General features: G+C 33.5%; 1 protein-coding gene across 5 annotated transcripts in view; it reads left to right on the top strand.

Annotated features, from left to right (window-relative positions):
- opa1 (OPA1 mitochondrial dynamin like GTPase) overlaps positions 1-19,754 on the top strand; it is a 73,933-nt gene that overhangs the window by 247 nt on the left and 53,932 nt on the right. The window contains exons 2-7 of one of the 5 annotated variants that reach the window (XM_056460136.1): positions 2,735-3,053; positions 5,295-5,391; positions 5,561-5,668; positions 9,492-9,539; positions 11,791-11,879; positions 16,681-16,833. In XM_056460136.1, coding sequence (XP_056316111.1) covers positions 2,735-3,053; positions 5,295-5,391; positions 5,561-5,668; positions 9,492-9,539; positions 11,791-11,879; positions 16,681-16,833 — 814 coding nt within the window. Of the gene's footprint in view, positions 1-2,734; positions 3,054-5,294; positions 5,392-5,560; positions 5,669-9,491; positions 9,540-11,790; positions 11,880-16,677; positions 16,834-19,754 lie in introns of all 5 variants that reach the window. The other 4 variants (XM_056460135.1, XM_056460138.1, XM_056460139.1 and 1 more) reach the window with 4 other exon arrangements.

Raw genomic sequence — 19,754 nt, 5'->3', positions numbered from 1 at the left:
AGAAACAGTAGACTGGAAATTGAGTAATTGGTCATATACATACAAAATAGATACTTTTATTTCTGATATTTATATATACACATGCGCATTAATCTGTATTTTAAAATGGTAACTGTGCAGATAAGTGTTGTTGTCCTGTATCGTGGTGTAAATGACACTGACAGGCTAACACTCACACTGAATGACAACACCCAAACACTGACTCATATATCGCCACAGGAATCACTTATTGATTATCTGATTAACAGAATTTCTACATTAATAGCACATAATAATCTTATTCATATCATAATTCAAACCGTTAAAATGCATTAGATTGTTTCAAATATTAGCCATTGCTGCTGCTAATACGAAACCACCAAGAATACATTTGTAGATATTTTTTTTCTCTTCCTGTTTGAAAATGGTCTATTATCTTTTTAGGATGATGTTGTCATGCCTTTCTTGGTGTGTTAGCACAGTTGTCAAATTTGTGATTTGTTTTCTGTTGAACATTGCACCATGTGTCTAACAGAAAGCAGGATACCCATTGGGGTTAAGTTGGTTATTGAGGTAAAGCTGGTTTTATATTCACACATTCTGACTTTCTCCTTAATGATATAATTTCAGGAAAGTATTCTTTGCAAATTCTAAATAGGGAAATCATATTAGCTGCCAATGACTATCAAAGTACAACATCGTTCACAGTCAATTAATTAAATAGTGCTAATGTTGTTTTGAAGTTATACTTGCTTGTGATTTCAGACTAAATATTTAGAGTACCATGGTAAACAGTATAGGGAGCATGTCACAAGTTGTCACATGAACGAATGCACGAATATAAAACCAACTTTACCTCAATAAGTTGGTTTTGTATTCACATATTCGTTCACTCACCTTACTTTAATTATTGGGTTTGAAATAGTATGTAATTATGACTACAAAACAACATTAGCATTATTTAATTGACTGTGAACAATATTGTTGATAGTCATTGGCTGCTAATATGATTTCACTATTTAGAATTGGCAAAGAATACTATTCTGAAGTTATATTAAGAAGGATTAAGGTAAAGTTGGTTTTATATATTCGCAGATTCGTTTAGTGACAGCTCCTTATGTTGTTTACCACAGTACTTTGAATATTCTGACTGAAATCGCATGCAAGTATGACTTCAAAACAACATTAGCGCTAATTAATTGACTGTGAACAATGGTGTACTTTGATAGTCATTGGCTGCTAGTATAATTTCACTATTTAGTGTAACCAATGAATACTTTTCTGAAATTATATTATTAAGGAGAAAGTCTGAATGTGGGCATCACGGTGACGCAGTGGGTAGCATGATCGCCTCACAGCAAGAAGGTTGCTGGTTCGAGCCTCAGATAGGTCAGCTGGCATTTCTGTGTGTAGTTTGCATGTTCTCCCCGTGTTGGCGTGGGTTTCCTCCGGGTGCTCCGGTTTCCCGCACAAGTCTAAAGACATGCGGTACACGTGAATAGTGCAAGCAACATTTTCTGTAGTGTATTTGTTTGAATGGGAGTGTATGGGTGTTTTCTCAGTGATGGGTTGTGGCTGGAAGGGCTTCCGTTGTATAAAACATATGCTGGATAAGTTGGTGGTGCATTCCGCTGTGGCGACCCCAGATTAATAAAGGGACTAAGCCGAAAAGAAAATGAATGAATGAATGAATGAATGAAAGTCTGAATGTGTGAATATAAACCAACTTTAGCTCAATTTAAGAAGGTAAATACAGTTAGGGCTGCATGATATTGGAAAAATCGGACATTGCGATATTTAGTTTTTCTGCAATACATATTGCAATATGAATACAATTTCAGCAGATGGCTTGAATAGCTGTATTTGGTAAAAAAAAACCTCATTAATTTAGATTGGTTGGGTTGATTTTATAAGGGTGTGAATCATGTATCAAAATAACCAAATTGCAAGCAAGAATAATTACAATAGAGCAAAGAAAAAAGTAACATAAACAGGGCTTTATGGTTTATTGTCAATTCAACCACATGTACAGGACATACAAAGAATTGAAATTGCATCACTCTCAGACCCTATAATATTAATACATATAATATTAATACAAAAAGTTGAATTTTAAGAAGAAATTACAATAAATACAATTGTACATTTAATGTAATCTAAAAATATAAGTAAAAAACACAAATTTGTTAACAATACAATTACACTTAAGGGCATATTGCAAGGAGTGCAAACCAGAGTTGTGCAGATATAAAACAGTATATAGTGCAAAAATACAGTATAATGTAAAACAGTAGTGCAAAAGGCTTGTAAACATAATAATTATTATAAAGTGACAGTGTTTTAATAATATACAGGCAGGTACAGTAGTATGATATGAGGTAACTAGCAGAAATTCAAATACAAAAATGTAATAATGTAATGTAAAATAACACTGTATAGTCTTTATTGTATTAATAATTCAGCAAAATTATACTTCATGAAAGTAACACGTTTTACATTATCGTTCCCGAGTGCTCTACACTTTCTTGTAATGCCTTTAAAACACATGAATATGATAAAGTTTCACTCTGTTATATGGTTATACTTTGCAATGACTCTACACAAATCTCATGTATTCTCAATAGTTTATCAACTATAATCCTAATTTAAAATTTCATATCCTGCGATGTGACCATTGCGGAAACACACATTGCGATATTGATGCTGAAATTATATATTGTGCAGCCCTAATCACAGTATATCTCTCTTTCCCCAGCATTGCCTGCAAGGGTCTGCTTCCCTCCAGAATGGGGGTGAAGTTCAGAGTCCCGTTGCAGAAACTGCACCCGCTCTCCCGAGCCATCCATCACCGCTACTCTGCTAACAACAACCCACAGAGACCACCTCACTGCTCAGCTGCCCGCCATTACACATCTCTCTCCAGGCTTCCCATGCGTCCTCCCAAATCACGCTCGGGAGGCCACGGCTATCAACAGCACCGGACCTTCTGGGTGGCCCGTCTCGCCGCCAGACTGCTGAAACTGAGGTACATCTTGCTGGGCTCAGCGGTCGGAGGTGGATACACTGCAAAAAAGGTATGTGTAGCCATTTTGCTTGCATTTATTTTGTGAGAATGCATGTGCATGATATTGTTATCATTTGTGCTTAAAAATTTAGGGAATAATATTTATTGTTTAAACTATTGTGCTGATGATACACAGGGCAACCTTTTGAGCAATGTTGCCAGGCAGTTTTTTGGGAAATGAAGCCATAAATGGGCAACCAGGTGAGACACAGGGTTACTTATTAGGGCAATGGGTTACAGATACAATATTTTTGGCCATCCATAATAGGAAAGTAGCCAAGCAAAATTGTCCAGCATTATTGCTCAAAAGTTGCCATGTGTAGAATAGCATTAGTATCTTTTTCAGGTTGTTGTATTCACAAGTGGTGTTCTTTACCACAACAAATGCTGGAAAACTTAATAGGCTATCTATTTTCAAACACCCAGATTTATTTCCACATTTTTAATCTGGGCTTCGACATGCCCAAGATATTTTTATGTTGATGAAAGTATGAGTGGAACAGAGTGGTGGTGATATACTGTAGGTTTTAGAATTTTTTGTTTTCTTGAATTATTAAAAATTTCAGATTTGTTTTTTTTAAAAAGCTATTCACACTTTCATAAGATGTAGGTATGAAATTATATGAAATGTATGTTAGTTATAACATTTAAGATGTTATGCATTTAGAATTTTGCATTATTTAACCTGTTATCACATTTTTATTCAATATTGACAGCCCTAATATTCTTTAATAAGACATTGTAATCAAAAGCTTGAACTGTTTTATTTAACAGTGCTAATAACTAGGACCAGACACAATCTGCAGACATTTTTTGCTATATCTGCTGAGAATTTTGTAAAAAATCTGCGGATTTATGTGGAATTATTTTGGAAGTATCAGAACTAAAAACTTAATATATGAAAAAAAAATAGCTTGTTATATTTTATTTAGTGTTACAATGAAAACCCATCTAGATCCACTTACTTGGTAAACAAAGCAAGTCTTTTATATAATATATCTACTGAAAGACATAATATTTCATTATAAGAAAATATTACTTCACAAACTGTATTGTAAATAAATCAAATGAACACTTTCATATTAGTCAATATTATTACTGAAATGAAATGAATTTAAAATCTAAATAAGTATAAATTTACACACATTTACACAAGTAAATAAATAGAATCAATGATGGGCTAAAAATCTGCGGAGTTCTGTGTGGGCCTACAAATAACTAATAAAGTTAAATTGTATTGTGATGATAACGTAGCCTTATGAACCTCTTTTGCAACTTATGTTAATATTGTGGTAATGCACTGTATCATGATAAAAGCTTCAGCAATTATCACGACTAGAAAATTTAAAGCTGTCAAATGCCTGTTGTGCATATGAAATTACTGACCTCAAGGTCATTCTCTTAAACATGCAAAATCCACGCTCATACTGAATTTGAATGAATGGCTTTGACTTAAAGTTGAAGTCAAAATTATTAGCTCTTCTGTGAATTTGTATTATTATTATTAGCAAATTTTCACACACTGTAAAAAATGCTGGATTCCACACAATTCCTTCATGTTATCTCAACACAAATCGGTTAAGTTAACTTGTTCATTTTTACAGATTAAGTGGATTGAACATAAAACAATTAAGTTGTGCCCAAAAAACTCATTTTAAATAAGAAGTTTGAACAAGCAAGCAAAAGCCATATTTTGAGCGTTACCTATAATATATTTTTTTCTAAAGAAAGTCTTTCTACTTTCACTTTGGATGGAATTAAACCGGTTTTAAAAATATATATTCAAGGTCAATATAATTAGTCCCCTTGAGAATGTTTTATACTGAACAAACTACTGTTATCCAATAACTTGTTTATTTATTATTAATTAACCTATTTAGTCCTTTTTAATTGCACTTTAAACACAAGTATCTTGGAATCCCGTCATCGTGGGAAAGACAAAATAAATTAGTTATTAACTATTATGTTTAAAAATATGTTGAAAACTTTTCTTCATTAAACAACACTTTCCAAATTTCACAGGAGGGCTAATAATTGTAACTTCAACTATGTCAATGAAATACAGTTATTTGACTGTAATGTAATAAATAATATAAAATATATTAATAAATAATAATATAATGTAATTTTAGCCATTATATCAGTTGTCAACAAAGGGTTACATCAATGGGTCTTGGACTAAATGTTTACTATTAGTGCACAGCTAGTCGAAAAAAAATCAACTGTTCTGTTTGTTCACCCCCCCCCTCAGACTTATGATGAATGGAAGGAAATGCTCCCTGATATGAGTGAATACACATGGATTGTGCCAGACTTTATTTGGGAGCTGAGCGAAAATATAGATTTAGGTAAGTAATTCAGAGAGACATATTTTCTTTCAAATCTTTTGCTTTTATTTTATTTACATTCTGTAGTCTGTAGTGAATTAGTTTGTCTTTTTGGTACAAGTGCACTGGACATATTTGCTTAGGTTTCTGATAATATTATCTAAATGTTTTTTTTGTCTCCTGAATAAAGACAAGCTAGCCAGTGCTTTACCTGAACTAGAAGAGATAGCCAAACTACTACCTGATATGGAGAAGATTGGAGAGAACTTCACCTTCCTGAAGAGCCTCCTCTCCAGCGGTAAGCATTGTCTCTCACATACATACATTATTGACACTGTGAATAAAGGGGAAGAATTTAGTTAATTAAATATGTAAGGGTTTATTCAAATGTATTCTACCTTTCAAATGTTTAGAATCAGAACACATACACACACAAAAAAACATTATCCAGCAAGAATGCGTTAAATTGGTTAAACATGTCAGCAAAGACATTTGTAATGTTTCAAAATCTTTCAAATATAGTCAGCGTTATATAATATTTAAAATTTATCCTGAAACATGAACAGTATATCTTGATATATGAAAGTATTATGAAGCACATTAATACTAATTTCATCATTAATACTAATAAGAAAAGTTGTTGAGTGCCAAATCTGCAGATTAGAATGATTTCTGAAGGATCTTATGATGGCTGAAATTATGCACTAACTAACTAACTAACTCAAGCCCAGCTCACACTGTGGGATTTCAGTCACAATTTGGTCGTCTGAGACAAATTTGGAAAATCCTCAAAGATTTCTGAAATCCTGAAATAAAATCTGTGGTCTTCGATTGTTGGTTTGACAAGTTCACCGGCAGCCGCTTAATGGTCATTGCAATCAGAACATCAATCTAAGAACCAATAGGAGCACAGAATCGGATGACGCAATCCATGCGACAATTCAAATGACCGCGGGGAAATGTATAAACTGTTTTTATCTTCCTGGTTTTATTATTGAGACATGCCGTGTGCAAAATTGCCACTACAGATTGTTTAAATTTCCTGTGAGGAATCATTCCAGAACGCGGGATAGCTAAAGTGTCAAGGATGGATGACGTCAAACTCAGTTTCATTCTGTGTTTGGCGCATCTTTACTGTCGTTCAGTCTGACATTCTGACAGCTGAGATCTTACAGTGTGATATGGGAGCCATCTTCTTGCAGCCTGACATGCTACAATCATTAGGGATTATAAAAAATATTGCACAGTGTGAGTGACTAAACTGTAACCGACTAAATAAATAAGTAAATAAAAACATTTAAAAAAATCCAAGTATTAGACTCATTGCCTTATGCCAAGTTCAGACTGCATGATTTTAGCCATGATTTTGACGCTGACAGGTTTTAATAAATCGTAGACAAATACCTGAAAGCACAGGCTAATCGGTGCTCATTCACATAACTAACAATCACACAGTGTGAACTATCAAAGACACGATCTGAGAGAATCGCAGATGAGTCGCTGACACCCGTCAGATATTTGGCATGACAAATATTTTGAGCTGTCGGCGATTCAAATCATGCCGTGTGAAAAAAACATTGGTGATTACCTACAGCCAATGAGAGAGCAGCATCCACTAGTATGGGTATCTGCAGGCCAGCGGGAGGTTGGGGGAGAAGTTTAAAGCGCTCATTTTCATTTCATTTGGACCCAAATGGAGGAAAAACTTGTGGAAATTTGTCATCTGTTTGATGTCATTCAAACAATACCAAAACCGGCCACAAAAGTTGAGGGGAAATTGCTAATTCCCTTCAATGCCAGGTGAGCAAAATAAGTACATTTTCTACCTCTCTAAAGGCTTCTCATTATGTAGTTAATAACAAAAGATAAACTACGTTATCTCACCTTGTTTCCATGTCACTTCTCCTGTGTGTTTGGTTGTGAGACGTAGTTAGGACAAAGTTGTTGGCGATTTCTCCTAGTGTAAAGTCATGCAATGTGAAACTCCCTTTCGCCGATCCATCTTGCAGTGTAAACACAGCACTGACAGAATGCTGTCCCAGATAGTCATACAGTATGAAAACATCTGTGGCGTGACTATGAAAATGATGCAGTCTGAACCCAGCATTAGTTTAATTTACAGTTAATTTAACAAAAGTGAAAGTGAAAACTAAAATTACGCAGACAAAACCTACTGAAAATATCAAAAGCATGCAGACAAACTATAGAAACAAGCATCATTTATAGAAATAAAGCATAGATTCAAATTATTAATAAAATGAACAGTAGTTCTGTTATGCACTGTAAAAATGCTTAGTTCAACACAATCGATTTGGAATTCATTAAGTTAACTTAGTTTTTACAAATGTAAGTGGATTGAACATAAAACTATTAAGTCCCCAAAAAAACTCAAGAATTGTGTTGTCTCAGCTCATATTAAATAAATGGTTTGAGCAAACAGCAAATGTCTTTTTTTGAGTACAATACTGCTATAAATGGATAAAAAAGTGGATATATTATTGTTTATTTTATAAGTTGACATACATAATCATTGCTTTTGATCTTGTGGAAAGATCAAGAAAGAAAGGAAAAAAGTAATATTTTGGAAACGTCTGTAAAATGCATTACATTTACCATGGCTTCCATGTGCTTTGTCTTTATGATTTCAATTGAATGATCAGAATATACTTAGGGGCCGATCACGCTTTACTTTCCAAAAACGTGACACGCACCTCACTGCCTTTTTTGTTGACAAGAAATGAGATGCACTTTTTATGTTGGTAGACAATGACTGAATCAGCTGCGTATTGTGTGCGTGTGTTGCTGTTGATATTAATGTTATTTTAAAATGTAAAAATATTATGATATTAAAGATTTGTGAGTCACACAGCACCGGATAACTCGAAACAGTAACCACTAATCTCTTCTCCATCTTTAAAAGTCTTCAAAGTCGTCTTGACAACACAAACACTGCTGTCACCTCAACGGAAACCCCTTCCTCTGCCTTCATTTGATTGGAGAATGAAAAAGACGTGACTGACGGAAGGTGCTTTTTCCGGTCAGATTTTTTCGCAACGGCAAAAATGCGAGGCGCAGCAGGCAGTTAAAACACAAGACGCGCATAAGCAGCACAAACATTGCTCACAGCCATTAGTAAATCATTCAAAAAAGCCGTTTCTCAATGCAAAAAAAATAAATAATTGCGTTTGGTGTATGTTTTTACGTTTCAAAAACGCAAGGGACACCACACTGTCTTTTTGTTGACAGAAAAATAGAAGCGCTGTGACCTTTTTATGTTGCTAGTCAACTACTGAATTAGCTCAGTATTGTGCATTATTCTTTATAACAAACAAACACGTTTTTTATATTCGTTACCGCGTTCAAGTTTTACCGTCATGCTTAAAAAAAAAAACGCTAAAAACCCCCCACAAAATTTTTCGATCTATAATCCTTAATAATAACTCCTGTACAGCAGTCCCACAACATTCTTTGGGCTTTAATAACACTGTGAATTTCAAGATTTTTCGAAGTCATACAGCTCCGGATAACTCAAAAAAGCAACCACAAGCCTCTCCTCCATCTTCAATAATCTTCATAGTAGTCTTGACAACACAAACACTGCAGTAAGCTCAACAGAAACCCTGCCTCTGCTTTCATTTGATTGGAGAATCAAACAGACGCAACTGACGTAACACGCTTTTTCTGCTCAGAGTTGACTTTCATTTAACTGTGAGCGCACGGCGCGCAAGGGCAAAAACGCGAGGCGCAGCATGCGCTTAAAACACGAGGCACGCAGGGTGCATAAACCACGCACAAAACGCTTGCGGCCATTAGTAAATCATTCAAAAAGGTGCCCCAACGCAAAAAGCATGTTCAGTGTAATCGGCCCCTTAGTCTGTTTTAAATGTATGCATTGCTTGTAATCACTTTTATTTTGCATAATCAGCATCTACGTAAGCCAATGATTGTTTGCACGAACATATTGTTTTAGTGTATGTGGTTATGTTGATCATCCACTAGAATCTCAGTCCAGTGATGCAACAGAATGAGCTCTCCATGCTTTTTCTACAGTCTTTATTTTATTTTCATTTCATTTGTTCCTCTTGTTCCTCCCTCCTCCTCTCCCTCCACGTTCTTCACAGGTTTGGGTAGTGAAGTCAATGGAGCTTCTGGTCTGCGTCTGTTATTAGGTGTGTAAATGCCTCACTTTAGCGTGACCCGATTCCTTCTGCGCTGCTGCACTCATGTCTAATGGGCTTAAGTTAATGGAACGTGTGCCTTATCAAAAAAAATAAACAAACAAATGTCACTTGAAATATGCTATGAAGCTAGTATTTGAAAGAAACTACATTTTAATACAAAACAAGAGTCTTTCTGTTGTAGTTTTGATATATTGTATTGCTGTAAGTTATACATTCAAGTTTGGGGTCTGTAAAAAATAACAAAAAATTATTAAATTAACATATAGTTGACGTGTCATTCTTCAGTTGGGTTTTGATAACAATGCTTTGAGAATTAATAATTCTAATATAATTTAGCTAAAAAAACATATCTTTCTCACAATTGAAATGACTGTTGCATCAGTACCAGGGCTGCACAATACATATAGTTTCAGTATCGATATCGCAATGTGATCATTCACAATCCGCTTGTTAAGTGTGACGTCACACGAATCTGCTTCAGGGTCCAATCACTCCATCAAATTGTATGGGGAGACTCAACAAATTGTAATAATAAATGTTTACAAAGTGATGTAATACTTACGAAAATTATTAGCGCTATATATATATAGATAGATAGATAGTTGAAGTCAGAATTATTAGCCCCCCTGTTTATTTTTTTCCCCCAATCTCTGTTTAATGGAGACAAGATTTTTTTTCAACACATTTCTAAACATAATAGTATTAAGAAATCATTTCTAATACCTGATTTATTTTATGTTTGACTAGATATTTTTCAAGACACTTTTATACAGCTTAAAGTGACATTTAAAGGCCTAAGTTAATTAGGTTACCTAGGCAGGTTATAGGGTAATTAGGCAAGTTATTGTATAACAATGGTTTGTTCTGTAGACTATTGAAAATAAATGTAGCTCAAAGGGAAAAAAATCAAAAACTGCTTTTATTCTAGCCGAAATAAAACAAATAAGGTTTCTTCCAGAAGAAAAAAATATTATCAGACACACTGAAAATTTCCTTGCTCTGTTAAACATCATTTGGGAAATATTTAAAAAAGAAAAAAAAAAAATTCAAATATATTCAAATATATTATAAATATATAAATATAAATATACACAATCATTGACTTTAGCTTGATTTCTTTACAACACATAAAAAAACCATTCACATATATCTTAGGAACAGTATAACATAACGTTTTTTTTGTGGTTTTAAAACTGGTAAACCGGCTATCATGCCATGCCTATATAACAAATATTCCAAAAGTATACTGAATGCAGTCAGCATTAATTTGTGACAATGTCAATATGATTGTTAGTATAATATTAATGTTTTTTTGCTGTTAAAATAATTTCTTACTGGCCCCAAACTTATAAACATTGTTGTAAATTTAGTTTAAACTGGTTCAAATTTTAACAAAAATGAATTCCAGATCTTAACTAGATGCTACTATACATGATTCAGTTAACATGTCATTTCCAGTCAGTTACAGATGCACAGACTGACACTAACAGTATCTGTTAATGTGTGATTTTTTTCCGATTTGAATTGTCTTGCCACTTGGTCCCTTGACTTCACCTTCTCCTCTCATTTTGGGGGACATGTTGTGTGTTTGTCTCTTTTTTTGTGCCCATCAGTACCACTAATTGATCCTCTTCTCCTGAGCTCATGAGTTTTGAAAAGTACCCTGACTGAATTCTAAGGAATGATTGCTTACAAATTCATGTCATGTTTATATTCATATTCTATTGCAGATTGCACATATTTTCTATTATTATAATCACCACAATCCTAAAACAGTAATGATATTTTTCTCCATTACAGTATATGGCCTGAAAATGTTTTTTTTTTTCAAGTACTTCTACACTATATACTTTTCAAAACTTTGAGTCCTGTTGGGATATGGTGACTTGAGGTAATTGCTTTGAAATATAAGCAAATACTGTATGTGCTTGCACAAATTACTTGTTCTCAGCTGATATGCAGTTTTGTTTTTCTAAATACGTTCAAATAAAAATGGACAAAAGCTGTCACATTTGCAGTACATTTTCAAAGGCACTCTTGTATACCTTATTTACTTTTTATAGTGAAGTGTGCACATTAATTTGTAAATGGTAATGAACCTTCATAAATACTACATTTCCATTTCCCTCTGATAGCTTTTGTGCTTTTCTTTTGAGTGAATTTTCTAAATGCTTAATATATGTTTTACAAAGTAGGTAAAATAATTAGCATTTGTGTGTGTGTGTTTTTATCTTTCCAGAAACTACTGGCGATTCAGCCCTGAGAGCACCAGATGTCCCACCAGCATCTGCGGCCATGGCTGACAGCGGCGACAAGCAGTTCAAGAAGGTACAGTACATGACACTGTTGGCTTTTGTTTATGCTGAAACATGACCGTGGTGTATGAAGACCCTTGTGATATTTTTGTATTTGTAATTTTCTTGCCGTTAAAATAAAGAGGCTTAAGTTTCCATGCTTTTTTTCTGCCTAGCTTTGTTGCTTGGGCTTTTTTTTTCAGCATTCATTAAGTTGCCGGTTACTGTGCATTTTGTTTTCCCCGTTTAATGCAGAATGGAATCATCGTTGGCTCATGGCTGTCCTGCACTTTTGTAGTCAAGCTAATTGTCTTTCAGTAGTTTGGGGCAACTTATTAGTGCTGAAGTTAAAGGTGCAGTAGGTGATTGTCTTCAGAAACATTTTTTGTTGTGTTGGTTGAAAGTCTTTTCATATTCCAATAATAATGATTAAAGTAAATGATTTAAATGTATTTACAGTTGAACTTTGTCTTTTTAAAAATATTTCCCAAGTGATGTTTAACAGATCAAAGAAATTTTCACAGTATGTCTGATAATATTTTTTGTTCTGGAGAAAGCCATATTTGATTTATTTCGGCTAGAATAAAAGGCTATTTTTAAAAAAATTATTATAAGGTCAAAATTATTAGCCCCTTTAAACTATATTTATTTTCAAAAGTCTACAGAACAAACCATCATTATACAATAACTTGCCTAATTACCGTATCCTGCCTAGTTAACCTAATTAACCTAGTTAAGCCTTTAAATGTCACGTTAAGCTGTATAGAAGTGTCTTGAAAAATATCTAGTAAAATATTATTTACTGTCATCATGGCAAAGATAAAATAAATCCGTTATTAGAAATGAGTTATTAAAACTATTATGTTTAGAAATGTGTTCTAAATCTTCTAAATGTGTTCTAAATGTGTTCTAAAATCTTCTCTCCGTTAAACAGAAATTGGGGAAAAAAATAAACAGGGGGGCTAATAATTCAGGGGGCTAATAATTCTGACTTCAACTGTGTATATATTTTTATATTCTGGATAAGGCATAAATCTAAAAAATATTCATCCAATTAAAAATTGTCACACTGACAAATAGCTCAATTGCGAAAGGTATCTCAAACTGTCTGTCAACAAATTTTAATTTTAATTTCTGCGCAGCCTCTTTAAGCAGACAGATGCGTCACTCGCGTGTTCATGCAAAGCACGGATCTACAGCTGACTGAGAGACATCAGCCAAACTCTGCTCCTACCTGAACTTCTTTCTGAAAGACCAACATGACCTTGTATGTATGCGTGAAAAGAAAGATTGTTTCTGAAAGAGCTTCTGCCAAAAATGCAGAATCAGAACTTTTCTAAACCCTGAATCAATATCGCAATTACTTCTGCATGCTGGAGGGCAATGACGTAATGCAGTTCAAAACAACGATCTAAAGGGTGACACCGCAGCTGAAGTATTACTTGTAGACAGGTATGCTTTAAAACTATTTTAGCCACACAACGCTTATGCAGATTGTTTATATGCATGGAAGTGTTGTTCCGCCTCTGAAAACATCCAGCAAAAGCTTGGCTATTTTCAAATTCATGGAGTCCCTTTTACAGAATCGATAATATAGTCGGTTAAATAGACCTGAGCATTCGTTTAGTGGTTCAAGTGAAAAAGGAGCTGAACACAAGCGATGTACGAGGATCAGCGGGCACAATTGAAAATGAAAAGTCACTCGCTATCTTGGTAACGTAAGTGTAATATAAAAAGATGACGGGATATTTCTGTTTTTAGCACTCCTTTTATTCTGATCTAATTTTTATTTAGTTTAATAACAAAACATAAGTAAATATGTTATGCCTTACCAGCTTTACTGAGGTGAAATTTGATTTATATTCACATGTTCGTTCATTTTTGAACAGTGACAACCTGTGACGGTTTTGGGGAAATATAATTCCTGCACCCACTGGCCTGTCAACAACTATGCTTGATAAAGTACGTGTCTCCATAGAGTTTTGTAACTGGTTAATGACATGATCTAGTGTTAAATCTAATCAGTACGCATTCATGACTTAAGGAGGCGTGGCTTTTAATGGCAAGGAATGGTCATAAAATTTCTAAGCTATTATGCTAATGCTAGCATTCTAGCAGATCACCTACTGCACCTTTAAGCTGCTGTTTTATTAAGCTGCTCTGTAGCTGCAATTTTTTGCCGTGTCATACACTGAATGACTGTTTTCACATTTGTTTCTCCTTTGCATTAATCCATTTTGTGCAAAAAATGTTATAGATTATCATCTTCAGTTTTTTTTTAAAGGCGGTGTAATATAATATTATAATAATATAAAATATCTAATTTATTTGAACACTTTTGGACTTTTTCACATTATTAAATATAAATACTTCTTAATTTTACATGAATTGAGAATGAGAATGTTTTCGTGACACTAACATTCTTAATACATGATAAAAAACAAACAAACAAAAAAAAAACACTTTTTTTTTGGTCCAGATCCCATTTTGAAAGTCTGAACCAGTTGTGTAACCTCATATATTTACGTATATCTTGTATGAAATAATTAGTTTCTTTTTCAGCTTATTGTCTGTGTAAATACTTTCACCCTCATAACTCCTACATGTTTGTCCGTTATGCTCTCCGAACAAAATATGTCCTACCTTATATTTTGTATCTTGTCAATGTTTTGTTTTTGTGTCACTTTCTTCATTTCATCACCCATGAATTTGTCCTTGTCTACAATTAAATGTTTGTAGCATACATAATAGACAAGTGGCTAATAAAATGGCCTATAAAAATTGCTAATACTTAATCGATAACAAAAACCATTTCACATTATTACTGCTGTTAATTGATGCAGCTTTAAGTGACTTCTTTAAAAAACACTTATTTGACTGTGTGTAAATATTTTAAATGAATGTCATGATACGACAGCAATTTTTGAGAACACATTTGCTCTCTCCAGCTTCAGGCTTTGCACTGCTCTGCAACTAAATCACTCATAGTACCTCGATTGCTTGCTTAAGTAAAATTACAGTAGTCCTACACAATATTGACTGACTGTGAGTTCAGATTTTGAATATGTATACATATAGTTATTTTCCTCTAATTCAAACCTTCCCCTGCACTTCTGGGTAGGGTTGCACCAGCTGTACGTATGTTTTTGCTTACAATGGAACTAAAGTTCACACTTAGTAACTATTTTTAGTTTGTAACTTAATTTGTTCTTATTTTGGTTGCACCACACGTTGTATAGGCAAAATGTAGTTAGTAGTTTGTAAGCTTTCTGTGAAGTAATGCGTTGTCGATTGATGTAATATCCAATAAGAGCATTTAAATCGTTAAACTGATTTGTAATTATGCATCTATTTATAACATTTATATATAGCATTTATATTTATATAATGCAATAACTGTCCTATGAAAATGAAATGACAAATAAAACTTTTATAGTAAACCTACGTTACATTACAGTCAGTCACTAATAACAGATGACGCACATACAGTACAGTGTGTATGAAAGTATTCATAGCGCTTCACTTTTTCCACATTTTTTTATTTTACAGCCTTATTCCAAAATGGATTAAATTATTTTTTTTAATTCTACACACAATACCCCATAATGACAGTGTGAAAAAAATTTTTTGAACCTGTTGCAAATTTATTAAAAATACAATTACAGCCTTAAGTCTTTTTGAATATGATGCCACAAGCTTGGCACACCTGTCTTTGGGAACTTTTTGCCCATTGCTCTTTGCAGTACCTCTCAAGCTCTATCAGGTTGGATGGGAAGCAACAGTGTACAGCCATTTTCAGATCTCTCCAGAGATGTTCAATAGGATTTAGGTCTGGGCTCTGGCCGGGCCACTCAAGGACATTCACAGAGTTGTTGTGAAGCCATGTTGGCGGTGTGCTTTATGTCATTGTCCTGCTGGAAGATAAACCGTCACCCCAGTCTGAGGTCCAGAGCACTCTGAAGCAGGTTTTCATTCAGGATGTCTCTGTACATTGCTGCATTCATCTTTCCCTCTAGGATGAGCGTCACGGCAAAGGCTGTGAATAATTATGTGATTTTATTTTATTCAGGTTTTTTATTTTTAATAAATTTGCAACAATTTCCCCCCAATTTTTTTTTACATTCTCATTATGGGGTATTGTGTGTAGAGTTTTGAGGAAATAAATGAATTTAATCCATTTTGGAATAAGGTTGAGACATAAAAAAAAAAGAGGAAAAAGTGAAGCGCTTTGAATACTTTCCGGATGCACTGTACCTGCATCGCAAGCTGTGAATGCACGTGAAATACACATGAAGTTACCAAAACTTTAAACCTGAAAATTATTTTAATGACATGCATATGAAAGAGAAAAGAACAGGAAGAAAAACTAATTCATGAAGAAATACTCTATTCAGTTGATGCCTACTGATAGCCTACAACACTTAACACTTCTTGAAAGAAATTTGAACTCTTCTTTTACAAAAAAAGAAAACAAAAAACTGTGATATTATCATCGCAAGCTTCTCTCTTTTCTACTAGTGCTGTAGTTGGAATGTAGCATTATGTTTAAACTAAGTTCAGTGGTGCAACACAAAAATATATTTAATAGTGTGCAAGTGGTCTCTTTATGTCACAACTAGGCTACTTTTAACTTGTGCACTGCTGGTGCAACCGGCCCCTGCTCTTTAAGATTATAGGTTTTCGATAACTGAGCTAGATTCAGCTGTATTGACAAAAATAATTCAATATGCAAAAGCAAGGTGGACTCTCTTCCCGAATCTCGGTCGTGTCCTCCTGTTTTTTGGTAAGCAGGTTGATTTGACTTCCGTCTCTGTGACTGTGCCGTCCCTCAGCAGGGGCTGCTCAGCGAACTCATTGTCATTCAGCAGCAGATCCAGCAGCATGAGGAGGAGATGCGGCGGGCGGCAGCCAATAACGCTCCGCCTCCGCCCCGTGACCCCAGTCCCAGCCCGGCCCCGAACCCCAGCCCCTCGCAGTCCAAACGCAAGGTGAAGGTCCACTTCCCAACCCACCCCTCTGATGCTGGGACTCTCATGTCAGTCTTCTACTACCTCTTACCATTCTTTTGTAGCTACATTTTGCCTTTACAAAATGAGCTTTTGACATACGGAAGCATGCATTTTTCTATTCATTTAGTATAATCAAGATGTTTCAGGATGGTGGAGGTATTTATGACTAATGTGAGAGAACTACAGCTTTAATATAATCTGGTTATAAACCAAGTAATTAGCTTGACCCATCAAAGATCCTGTGATTTGGTGCTTTAGCGTAGGTGCCTTCTGGAATGAACAAATCCTAATTGGAGAATTCGTTAAATCTTCTTCTCAATTGTGTGTTAAATGGATTTTTCAACCAAAAATGACCTCATCATTTACTCATCTTCCACTAATTCCCTGTTATAATATTTTTTTCTTCTTCTGTTGAACACAAAGGAAGATATTTTGAAGAATGTTGTGGGGGGGCATAGACTTCTATAGTATTTTTTGTTCTTACTATGAATGTTAATGGCCACTTTTTTCCACCATTCTTCAGAATATCTTGTTTGGTGTTTAACAGAAGAAAGACATTTATACAATTTTAGGACCATCTGAGTGTCAGTAAAAAGTGAGGGAAATTTTTGCATGAATTAATCCTTTTAATTTGATCAGATGGTCTGAATGGCTGCTCGTTTGATTTGACTGTGGTCTTATTACATCTCATAACTAGGGCCAGACGAAATCTGCGGACGTTTTTTTGCTATTTCTGCTGAGAATTTTAGTAAAAATCTGCGTATTTTTGCGGAATTATTTCGGGGTTATCATAACTACTACCTTAATGTGTGAAATACAAAATATTATCTTTTTAACTTTTATTTAATGTTTAAAATGCAAATCCAATTAGATTCACTTTATTTGGCAAACAAAGCATGTCTCGTATAATTTATCTACTAAAAGACAGAAAATATTACTGTAAAAACTGCATTGTACATAAATCAGATGAACATTTTCATATTAATATATTTCATAATATTACTTCTATTAATTTAAAAACTGAATAAATATAGATTTACTCACATTTACACAAGTAAATAAATAGAATTAATGATAGCCTAAAAATCTGTGGAAATCTGCGGAATTCTGCGCGCACAGATTCCTTGTGGGCCTAATCATAACATATACAGGGTTCTGTACCTAAGAAATCTAAGAAAAATAGATTTAATTTGGGAATATTTTTTATTTCAAAATCAAAAGTTGGGAACAACTTGGGAGTTGTTACAAAGTTACCTAAAAAAATATATTTAAAAACTGTTAAAATTGTTCAAGAATACTTTTCCATAAATGTTAAGGAATTGAAAAATCTGAAATTAATTTCTAATGTTCAGCTCACCCCATACATCTCTTTTTGAGAATGTTCCAAAGAGCATCTTGTGAGGAACAATTGAAGGAATTATGCATATTTTTACAAATGGGTTTTCTTGATCTATGACAAAAATGAGCTTATTTCATAAACGACAAAAAAAAAAGGCAGAATCTTTGTATATTTCATGTTTATTTTATGCTATATTGTTTCTTAAATGAATTTTAATTGAATTAAAAATTCAAGCTTTAAATAATTGAAAATAAAAGTTGATTGTAAATTAATTTAATGTTACAATAAATTGTAAAATATAATGTTATTTTTACCATGTGGTCTCAGACATTTGAACTTTGCATTGTGTGCCAAAGACATAAATTTCTAGCAGAACAATAAGTGTCTATTTAAAGGGATGGCTCACTTAAAAAGAAAAATATAGCACTGAGGTGCTTGTGGCGAGTTTGATTCCCGTCTCGAGGTCCTTCGCCGATCCTTCCCCTCTTTTTGCTCCCAATGCTGTAATCTCCACTGTCCTATCCCAATAAAAGATGAAAAACCCCTAAAATAAATTATAAAAAAGAAAAATATTTACTCACTATTTACTCACCCTTAAGTGATTATAAAGTGGTAAAACGTTTTTTTTTTGGTAACACTTTACAATAACTACACACTATTAATCATCTATTTAGCGTTAGCATATAGTGAATTCATTATCTGTTAAGCATTAACTCTACATTAATAGACGTTAGTAAGCAGTTTATAAATACAGCTACAAATGCTCTGTTCTTGACTTACAACCACATTTATAATGCGCTTAATGATTGTATTTTCATACTTTTTGTTTTATCTATTAATTGTTCATTTCTAAATTCAGATTGAATTATTTACAAACCATTGTATTTAAGATTAGTTGATGGCTTTTAGAATCATATAGATTAAGTTAGTAAATGATTATTAAACTATTCAAATCAACATTTACATATTTTATTATTCAGGCATAAAGTAATAGTTACTCTGTATGTTAATAAATTCTTTATTTACTCAACTTCATGCAGTTATGTGACCTAATCTAAAGTGAGGACTTTATGCTTTGTAAATCACTTGTATATGACAATTAAAGGCTCTATCAAATGAACAATAAATGTTTGCAATCTTATTAAAAAATAAAATTATGATAACAGGAATGTTAAAATACAATTAGAAATAAATACAATTAAATAAAACTGGATAAAACAAGAACAACAAATCAATTTACCAACAACATTTCAATGTCATTTAGCGATGTTTAAACTGCACAGTATTTTTATATTAGTTAAGTTTGCAAAGATTTATTTTCCATTTGACAGTTTCATTTGTGTATTTTCAAATGAATAAAATTAATAGTAATTTATTTTTATTTTTTCCTGTTTAGAATATAACTGAGCTTTAATTGTCATTTATTAGGGATTTATAAAGCATAAATCGTCCTCACTTTAGATTAGGTCACAAAACTGGATAAAGTTGACTTAATAAAGCATTTATTAACATACAAATTAACTATTCGCATATGCCTGAATAATAAGATATCTGAATGTTA

Source organism: Danio aesculapii, chromosome 6 (assembly GCF_903798145.1).
Source record: "Danio aesculapii chromosome 6, fDanAes4.1, whole genome shotgun sequence".
Classification (NCBI taxonomy): domain Eukaryota; kingdom Metazoa; phylum Chordata; class Actinopteri; order Cypriniformes; family Danionidae; genus Danio; species Danio aesculapii.
This window is presented reverse-complemented; position numbering and strand designations above follow the sequence as displayed.